This window comes from Stigmatopora nigra, chromosome 14, assembly GCF_051989575.1.
Source record: "Stigmatopora nigra isolate UIUO_SnigA chromosome 14, RoL_Snig_1.1, whole genome shotgun sequence".
Lineage (NCBI taxonomy): Eukaryota > Metazoa > Chordata > Actinopteri > Syngnathiformes > Syngnathidae > Stigmatopora > Stigmatopora nigra.
Window position 1 is genome coordinate 6,948,803 of NC_135521.1, and position 10,222 is coordinate 6,959,024.

General features: G+C 39.2%; 2 protein-coding genes and 1 long non-coding RNA gene across 3 annotated transcripts; 1 reads left to right on the forward strand and 2 right to left on the reverse strand.

Moving 5' to 3' along the window:
- The first annotated feature begins 1,302 nt into the window (after positions 1–1,302).
- LOC144207484 (uncharacterized) lies at positions 1,303–7,388 on the forward strand. The gene is made up of 3 exons (XR_013328677.1): positions 1,303–1,378; positions 3,146–3,320; positions 5,534–7,388. It is a non-coding gene; the product is annotated as an uncharacterized LOC144207484 (long non-coding RNA).
- On the reverse strand, positions 3,504–7,781 carry rnf212 (ring finger protein 212). The gene is made up of 13 exons (XM_077732973.1): positions 7,528–7,781; positions 7,268–7,396; positions 7,033–7,094; positions 6,855–6,929; positions 6,504–6,560; positions 6,372–6,430; positions 6,245–6,298; positions 5,265–5,311; positions 4,841–4,901; positions 4,226–4,271; positions 4,092–4,161; positions 3,694–3,760; positions 3,504–3,625 (listed from the first exon to the last, which is right to left on the reverse strand). The coding sequence occupies exons 2-13, from the start codon at positions 7,374–7,376 to the stop codon at positions 3,565–3,567; spliced, it is 768 nt and encodes a 255-aa protein (XP_077589099.1). The 5' UTR covers positions 7,377–7,396; positions 7,528–7,781; the 3' UTR covers positions 3,504–3,564.
- Positions 7,782–8,615: 834 nt separating this feature from the next.
- Positions 8,616–9,921, reverse strand: LOC144207482 (transmembrane emp24 domain-containing protein 11). Its single transcript, XM_077732974.1, has 5 exons — positions 9,792–9,921; positions 9,569–9,660; positions 9,366–9,491; positions 8,959–9,105; positions 8,616–8,765 (listed from the first exon to the last, which is right to left on the reverse strand). The coding sequence occupies exons 1-5, from the start codon at positions 9,919–9,921 to the stop codon at positions 8,616–8,618; spliced, it is 645 nt and encodes a 214-aa protein (XP_077589100.1).
- Between the last annotated feature and the right edge of the window lie 301 nt (positions 9,922–10,222).

Consider the following 10,222-nt stretch of genomic DNA (forward strand, 5'->3'; position numbering starts at 1 on the left):
TTAGTTTGTAGATAAGATTGCTGAAGTTAACATTTTTGACATCTTTTTTTTTAAATGGGAGCGTAATTTGAGATTACAGCCTTAATTTGGCACCCTACCTTTTGCCAAAATCCCAATATTGGCCCACTTAGATAGGAAATCTGTGGTGTGTGAGTTCATCTGCTTGTAAAAACAAACGTGTGTGCGTCGTCATGGAGGAGATTTTTGTGTGTTTGAGTCAACAGCAGCTGTGCTCGCTGAAGAAGAGGATCTGTCCAAAGGGCTTTTCATGGCAAAGTAAAGGAACGGCGTTCAGGTGCTCAATAGAGCCAGCCACCATGACGGACGTGCACTCAAACTAACACAAAGACTCACATTGGCAATCTCTCTCTCTGCCACATTTTCACACACCGAGTACAGGAAGAACACCTGAAAGGGCCGTCAAGTAGACTATGGACCTTGTGCATGCCCAGATACAAAGACCCAATGCCAAAGCGCCCTAAAAAGACTCATCAAGTAACTTACTGAAGGAGTGCAAGTCGACACACAAAAAGACACACACACACACCTGGCTCTGTTTGCGCTCCACCCGTCACTGGGCCACAAAAGAAGCAGGAAAGCAACAAGTACAAAAAAAAGTGGAGGCTTTTTGTAATGATTCTGACGGTGCCCCCCGCCTCGGTCAGTCGCCCCAACCCGCGACCAAACCCGTGTGAAAGGCAAGGTTGGCAGAGGATAGAAATTTCAAACCTGACAGGCAAACAGGACAAAGGCCTCCTAAACTGAGGTTTTGTATTTCTCAAACCTGCACTGCTTGGTATTGACAAACATAGAAATCTAATTCGTTTCAAATGGAGGACTGTCTTTGAATTCTAATGTTTGAATGCCATTGACCGCTTAAGACTTCAAATTCTTTTTGAACGACCGTTCCTCCCAGTAGAAATAAATCGGACGTCTGGCACTATCACTATCCCAACTTTGAAACCCTAATTTAAAGGTAAGGTTTGAACTTTCTTGGTTGCAGTAGCAAGACAGACACAAGACACAGAAGACATTGTAGACCTAGTTAAAAAAAATACATTAAAAAAACAACAAATTAAAACCATACATTTTAGCTGCAGTTAACCCTACTTTGAAAAAAAACGAACCTTTATTTAATAACTATAAAATCTAAACAAACTGTATGTAACCTAAGCCAGTTGAGAACTACTACAAACTGCAACCAAAAAGAACAACACGTTCCTGGAGCTTTAGTCTAAATGTTCGCAAAAAGGTGGTCATGAGTGATACGGATGTTGCCTTTGTATGTGTCACAGGAAAAGAAATCTCTCAGCAGCCACGCTGACATCACTCAAGTATGTGTCGGACAGTTGGAGAGCGGGCCCCTCCAAAGACAACGGTACGTACCCTTGCTTGCCTTAACGTGTGTTTGTGTGAGAGTGAAGTCCGATTGAAGTGTTCACATCCTCACCTGTTCCTTTTTGACTTGTCAACCTACCCCATTGGCTTATTTTTCTCAAAAACTGTCTTCTGCACTTCAAAAGAAGCAGATGTGAACAGACGCATCCAATTTTATTCCCAGTTAGGGTCGCAAACTCAAGGTCTGCTTTTCATGATTGTGATTTTGTGCGTAGTTGTTTCGATCCCTTTGAGGTAGATGCTTATGGAAGCAATTAGTAAATTAGGATTAAAATGATGAGTCAAGTAAACGACAGTATTGGTTACAGCAGGTGTGTCCAAAACTTTCCTTCCACTTTTATTTGTACTAGAAAGTACTATAAAATACTGCAGAAATTCAATTTAAAATGATAGCAGACCATATTTTGAAGACAAAACCATCCAAAAAAGTGACTGATAAGGCTGAACAATCACAATGACACCCAAACATGAGCAATCAAAGGTTTAAATGAATGAAATGAATTTATTCACGATCTTATTACCTACCATGCAGCATCGTAGATTAATTTCCTGGCCTGCCTAACGATAAGTGTTGCACTACCATATTGTGAGACTTGTTGTATCGTATGGGGAATTACCCAAATCCCCTAATCTGAGCAAGGAAGTTTATTAAATTATTAACCATGAAGTGGACAATAAATGGGCCAAATGCTTAAAGTGTCAGAGCAGAAAGGTCTTCATCCAAAGACAAATATCTGTGCTGTGAAATCATTTGCTTCGTGTCACGTCTTGCCCTCACTGGGGGATTACGTTGACACACTCCCAACTCGCAGTGTGACAAAGTGTGAAATCTGGATCACATTATGGAGAGACAAGTTTCACTCTGTCACACCTGACTGCAGTGAGGGAAGCCTGTGCGTGCGTGCGTGCATGTCTGTGTGTGTGTGTGTGTGTGTGTGTGTGTGTGTGTGTGTGTGTGTGTGTGTGTGTGTGTGTGTGTGTGTGTGTGCGCCGTTCAAAAATTCCCTCTGACAAGAGAATAGTTTTCTTTAGTTCTCTAAAGTGGGGCCGACTCATTTGTACAGCCTGAAACCATGCAAAGGTGAAGTGTGTGTGTGTGTGTGTGTGTGGTAGAGGGAGGGCAAAAGTGACAAGGCCTTTGTGTAAGGGGATTTTACTTAAAGTTTAGGAGTATGGACGAAAGAGAACAGCAATAGTAAAATAAGAAAACAATTTGGCTTGTTTTTCTCTTGAATGTTGTTGATTGATTCCCTGGCCAGTGTGTCTGTATTTTTTGTGTTGACATATTGTAAGATAATCATTATCAGGAGCCTTGTATTGTATATCATGCCAGAAAGTACCCAGAAGTTTGCATCTCTACTTGTCCTTGAATCACAATATTTTTGTTGAATTTTCTTCTGATTAAGTGCGTGCTGTTAAACTTTAGGCTCTAGAAATAATTTTGATTAGTTGGCTTGTAAAGTGCTCTCTACTAATCTTTCTAAGGTTTCTAATTGGATAGCTCAGTTTTTTCTCCATTGCAATAGGTCAGAATTCCAATATTGTTTCTGTCTGTGGGAAGAACGACCTTGACCCAATACTTTTGCCTTTCTCCATCTGTACTCACTCTACTTGGAGGAGTCGTTCCTCGCTAAGTGGACCTTAAAAAACAGGAAACTGAGTGTGCAGGAGGAGGATCAAGCCTGCTGACTCTCCACAATGGTCTTAACTCAACCTCTCTCTCACACACACACACACACACACATAGCAGTGGCATGGCGTGCACCGGCCCGGAACCCACACACACACGGTCACACCTGAGCCTCCCTCAATAGACGCCATTCAGCTGGCTGACAAGCGAGGACAATGAAAGAAATGGAGGACGTGTCTGAGCGCATCAATCTGCTGCCGCCATCATCTTTTCCTTCCTGCCATGACTTCAGGTGATATCAAGTTTCTATTTGTACACTTTTACTCTTTGCCTTCACTTGTATGACTGTGAACCGGCACACAAAAGTTACAAGGCTTGCTTTGATGTGTCACGACCATTGAACTCCATTTATTATTCACAAAGTTCCAGTACAAACTGTTAAAAAAAGGTAGAAAAAGAAACCATAAGCAAGCAGTTGGATGGGTGTACACCTGCTTTAATGGATGAGGGTGCCACCGGAAGGACTGGAAAGGCTATCAGAAGGGGAAATTCCGAGCAGAGGTGTGTCCAAATGACAACGGGGTTCTTGGCCTGCGACTAGAAGGGCACATGGTTTAAGTGAGAACTACGTAGATAAAATATTAAAGTAAGGCGGAAGTGGTCACCTGACTGGGTCCAAGTATGCACGGTAGTCGGCCGTTGTACTGGACCTTCTGTGTGGAATTGGGCCACCTAAGAAAGAGGATGTATTTAGATCAACTTTAACTCCATCCTAAGTCAACTCCTATCCATAAGAAAACCTGGCCAAAAGCTTTTGAGTGTCAAAAAACAACTACAGCCAATTATAATGACTCATTTATCAAAAATAATTACTCAAAAAAGGGTTAAAGATCTTGAGTGTGAACTTTTGAACTATAGAAATGGTTGTCCATGAAAGGCACTTGCACTTTCCCAGTACATCATACTACATGGAGTCCAGTCAAGCAGTTCAAAGTTCACAATGCAACCTCCTGGGAGGCGATATTGTTGGTTTAAGACACGATGCAACAGGAAATGTACTTACCCATGTGTCCGTCATGTGGAGAAACTATCCGTGACGAACCAGGGATATTAACGGGCTGGCGCTGAGGAACCTGGTGATAAAAATGGAGCATATTCCTTCTAGTCGTCACAAAATACACATGTAGGAAGACTTACTTCTTGGAAAAAAGTTGGCTGTGTTTCCGTCACAACATTGCCATGACTACAGGACATGAGAAAAAAACAAAAACATTAAATAAAACAATCACAATAAATTAAGGCTAAGGGCATTAGGCCATAATCCATATAAACCATAATAATTAAACTGCAACTTTTTTAAAAAAAAACAATACATAAATGATAAAATATGCAGTTGCAAATTCTTGGAGGGAGCATGTAAGTAACCTTTTGGGATATATGGTATCGCGATATATCACCATAACCATAATATATTGCCACACCCGTAACAGCTATAATAAGTGCCGTTGGTCTCGGGTGAAGTTTTCATTTGAGCGCGAGAAAATCCTAAAGTCATGCCGTATAAAATAACATTTGTGCTGTTAAACCTTGGGCGACCAGTGGAAGCTTCAGTCCAAGAAACCCAATAGGGATTGGCGACTAAATCCATGCAAAGCTGTGCTTGTTCAGGTGTGTGTATCTGTGCATGTGTAGATATAGCTGCAGGGCAGAGCAAGAATCTACAGTGGCTAAAGTTAACATAAGACCCCAGGCTGAAAGTAGGAGTATGTGTGTCTGTGTGTGTGCGCTGTCAAAGTGGGGTCTTGCACTCACATATCGCTTAATGAGGAATTTCTGGAGAGCGCTGTGGGAGTGTCATACTGGTTCTGGAAGACTGAAGCAAAGGTGGAACAATGACAGACGTCAATACTGTGCTTTTTAGACAATAAACTAATGCTTTTTTTTCCCTCCCCTTTGAACCCTGTGGCTTATGTATGTTTTTTTTTTCCAGGCCGATAAAGTGGCCTTGTCAAAAGTATCAAAGTAGTGATAATAAAAACAAAAAGTACAAGAAAGGCCGAATTGACTCCTGAAAGCCGAAAGGATGTTTTTATTATCTTTGGAAATGCAATAGTTATTATTTCTATCTGTCCTATGTGTGGCCAGTTAAGTTCAGGAGTTTGGGTTAACATTGAGTGAATGAAAAAGTTCACTTGCTAGACAAATTTACTGTAAATAACAATAAAATAACCTTTACTTCCGTGTGCACTTTGGGAGCCATATCTCATCGATGAGGTCTTTAAACTGGAAGTAGAATACGGAGAAGAAACTTCTCAATTTAATTACAAAACAAGTTACATTTTCCAGTGATCGTTAAAGATAAAAAAGCAGTTGCCCTGAGGTTAATCAATTAATCACCAGACTGGGGTCACAATGTCACGACATAAGACTGGGATGCCAACTTTCACAATAAAAGTGATAAAATCATTTCCACAATTAAACTCCTGTTTTTTTTCCCGATTGCAGAGAAAGGGAGATCAGAAGGATGATCTCCGTGACGATGCATGCCGAGATTATCTGCTAGGCTCACAAAGACGACACTGTGAGGAATTGCTGCATGGGCAGGGTCAACGGACGCGGTGGCACAAGATGAATATCCATCCGTTTTCTCTTGCTTATGTGAGGTCAGAGGAATTTCATCTATTTTTTAGTTGCGGAAATTGAAATCAAGTTGGGCCCTAATAATTGTCAAGTATTCGACTTGAACGTGTCAATGGTTGTTTGTCTCCTTGTACTCTGCAATTGGGAGTATAGCAACGTCACAGGAGATGTTTTTCTTTTTTTTATACCCCCTTTTTTTAAAATTAGCTTTTACTCTTCAACTGTTTGTTTCTTTATACAGGTCAATGTGACCCAATGATGTAACCCTCCAATTTAATTCATTACTCAGAAACAGAAATATCAGATTGAGTTGGTGGGACACGCCACTATACAAATATCTTTATCAAAATCAAAAGTATTTTTTAAAGAATGTGATAATCAAAGCGAGTCATGTAATTTGTTCAAATTCCTTTCAGCGTAATAATAAATCGGACAATACTGACACACCGTGGTAGACAAGTGAAAAACCTTTTTTTTTTTTAATTAGGACGGTGGATTTCAGATACTATTACACTGAAATTGAAGTGACAAAAAATGCTATTTTATTAGAATTTTGGACATGAATATAATAATTACCTTTGAAGTGAATGTTCCAATTCACTGATGTAAGCTTGCTGTTCTTTCATGGTCCTGTGATACAGAAAAAAAAGCTCATCAATGAACGTCATGTTTTTGGATGGGGGTCAGTATAGATCTGACTCACTTGACCATCTGCTGATTTTCTTGCTTCATCTCTAGCCAACATTCCTCCACTTTTTCATTCTATTTTAATAATATTTAGAAAACAGATTAGGACAAGCATGTTTTAGGGGGTTGCAAATAAGACATGGCTCACCCTTGTCCGGTAGTATTTGAGCAATCTGTTAGATTGTCTGTCCTGAAACTTCAAAACCTGAAGAGACAAAACAGTGACTGGATGTCAATCAGTTCGTTTATGGGTAAAAATGTATAGTGTTATACACTCATCTACAGTATGTGCCCCCAAATCACACTTAAAATTTGTTTTTGTTTTCTATACTCAGGGATTATGCAATTAAATTATTAAAGAAACTGGTACAAACACAGGGTTGGCACTGGGTAGGTGTAGATAAACAGTTTGAAAATCTAGCCAAATATGACATATTAGTATATCCTAACAAACAATATATTACCAGACTGAATTAAAAAACTTAATGAACAAACTAACTTCGTTGATCTCCAACATTTGCTGTTTTGCTGTAACGTTGATATCATGGAACATGGCCTTCATCTCTGGGGGGCTCTGGACATACAGACATATTGAAAAATATAAAAAAAAATCAATAAATGCATATTCGTATGCATCATTTTGCATTCTGATTATTAAAGGTTTATCATGTACTAACTTTGTTAGAAAGACGTCTCATTTGACAGTTTTCATTGCAGATCAGACACTTGAGTTGATCACCTGGAGGGGGAAAAAATGGAAATATATTCACAGTGTATGCAAAAATAAATGTTTTATCATAACATTGTAGTGTAAGAAAACGTTTGCTCAAACGCCCCAGTGATAAGCTGATTCTAACCCCCTCCAAAACCCCCAAATGGAAACTTAGTTCTCATAAGTATTAATTATTGTACCTTTGTAGTAACAATTACTGCAAATGATGTGGCCACACGACGTGAGTGCCAATTGAATTTGAGATGAAGGTGGGAGAAAACAGGCATTGCAGTAGATCCAGTTGGACATGTTCGGGGCAAAGGAGGTTACTGTTGCAAACAAGATGGAGCGTTAGCATCATGCTAATGCCACGTGTTGTCAATTGAGGTACACAAAACTTAAATTAAGTTGGTTTTTACTTTTAGAAACGATCAAAACTCGCTAATGAAACCATACGTACCTTTAAATGTGTTTGATGTGTGTATTATATGTACGCAGATGCTTATTCGGTCGCGTGCTTGATTGCTAATTGAAGGCTTGAAATGTTGTTTTTCTGTGATTACACAGCCTGGAAGTTTGTTTACTTGAAGCCACGCGTGAAAACGTTAAATGGTGATCTTCAACGGGTTTGAGGAGCCTTCTTTAATGCACTCAGATGGTTGATTGTTTGCTGATTGTTAGCTGCCACAAAGCACGCAGGTGTTTAGCTTTGAGCTAAACTAATGTCTCAATCAAAACAAGTGGGCTGGAGTTGTGTTTTAACCCTGTAGAAATGATCGGCAATAAATGGCTATTACCATAAAACGTGGGTTCCCCAGAGTTATACCCTCACATTTTGTAGTTTTATAAATGCATATATTTTTTGTTATCTGCCTTTTTCTTAGGTTTCTATGATTAAAACTTTCTTTCTAAATGTGACAACAAAGTGGGTATTTTACAATGATATTGATAATAATAATGATAATAATCATAATAATGGTGATGATGGTGATTATGGTGATGATGATGTTGATGTGATGATGACGATGACGGTGATGCTGCTGCTGCTGCTGCTGCTGATGATGATGATGATGATGATGATGATGATGATGATTGATGAAGATGATGATGCTGATGCTGATGGTGACGGAGCTGGTGATTGTGATAATGATGATGATGATGGTGATGATGATAATGGTAATAATGGTAAAAATGATAATAATAACAATGATAGGATAATAATAATAATTATTATTATTATTATTATTATAAACCAATGATAATATAATAACAATAATATTAATAATAAAAATCATAATCAGCTTCTCCCCCAGGTTGCTACCTATATAACTCGTGCCTACCATTGACCTTGTTCAATGTACAATAAATTTCAACTCAGAGTGCATCTCTCGTGCCGTCGGTGGCACTCAAACATGAAAATGTAAAGAACCTTCTGAGGAAGACAGAACTTTTAACAAATTGTCCTCGTAGTGCTACAAAATAAATAGTTTATTAATATAGCCTCGTATCACATTTAATCTGGCTTTGTATGTAATTGACAGGTGGCGATCAGACAATCTTCTTGGCAATGAAGAATTCTTTGAGCCTCTTCATCTGCCAGAAACCAACCAAAATCAGGAGGGAGATCTGCACTACTGCCCAACAAAGCACTGTACTGTTAGTGTCTTCGCTGATCTGACGAAAGAGCTCTTCTTTTTCCTGTAGGCAACAACAGCATTTGTCTTTACTGTAAAAAGCAATATGCAATGTAACCATTGTCTCAATTGCTTTGAATTCCTTACTACATAACAAAAGGGCAATATTATAAGAGGAGCCAAATTAATATAAACCATTTGTGTTTCTATTTTAGTATAGACTACTTTTTTTATTTTATTTAATGATTAGGCCTTACCCTCTGATAATCCTGCTGCTTGGTTATATACACCATCTGATCAACGAGATGCTGCAGGGCATAATCCAGTGTCTTCAAATTGTCTTTGGCTCTGTCCTCTTTTGGATTTATGACGTGTTCGCCTATCTGAACATCCAAATGTAACTTCTGCCAAAGAAAGGAAAAACAATGATAAATCAATATAAGAGTAATAATAGATAAACAATGCACATAATCCGAATTTTTAATATTTGAGCATTTTAAAAATGTTTTTATTGGAATTTTAAAAAACTGTCACAGTATAAAAGTTTTTCTATCTAAGAAAAAAATAGTCGCTTGTTCTATAAAGTTTTAAAGGTTTTAAGTGTTAACTTTTGAATAGCATGAAGTTGTGTGTGTTTGTGTGTGTGTGTGTTTATAGGCCTCACAAGACGTTCTCCAGCAAAAACCGAGAATCTGGTCGAGTTGGTTTGAAAGCAGAGGAAGTGCTGACCAGATTCATGGGCCGTAAAGGTGAATTTAGCAAAGATCCCGTAGCGTTTGGTCATCAAAACCTAACAGTAAAAAGAATAAATCATAAATTGCAAAACGAGCTTTAAACACATTAAAATGAAACGTTTTTATACTCTACCTCATGGCCAGGGTCTCTGACCGTCACGGTGACGCCGAGGTGAGGCGTGTGGGTGGACGACTTCAAGTCCCATGGCTGCAACATGAAGTATCCTGAGGGTGAAAGAGACACTCATCTGAGCCGCCTACTGTAAGTCATCACGTTTTACTGGACACATTTATTCATCCTCTCAGATTGGATGTCCGTTGTTTTTGGCTCATATTTTACCTCCTCCAGGACTTACCCGTCACCAGCACGTCCACGGGAATCTCCTCGATGATGCATCGCTCTTCCTGCTCGCCCAGATCAAAATACATGGCAGTAGCCAATGTCAGGTAAGCCTGCAAAAAGAAGCCAGCCCTTTGCATCCTCATTCTCAGTCTGCTATGGCCTGTTAAATAGAATGTGGCTTAGTAGGTCTAATAAAGCAGCTCTATAAATATAAAATAGCCTATTCAAAGAACACCATGCATCTATGCTGGAGGTTCCAGTGAGTGAGAAAGTCACAGGTGTTGGTTTGTGTGACGGGACTTTGGTCAAGTGGTGTGACTGGTTCACTTTGGACCAATCCAAGCACAGCAACAGACTAGTAATATTGTGTCACTTGTTAAATCAATGAATGAAACCTTTCTATTGCTCTTTTTCCCTAAATCCCTAACTTCCATTCAATGCCAT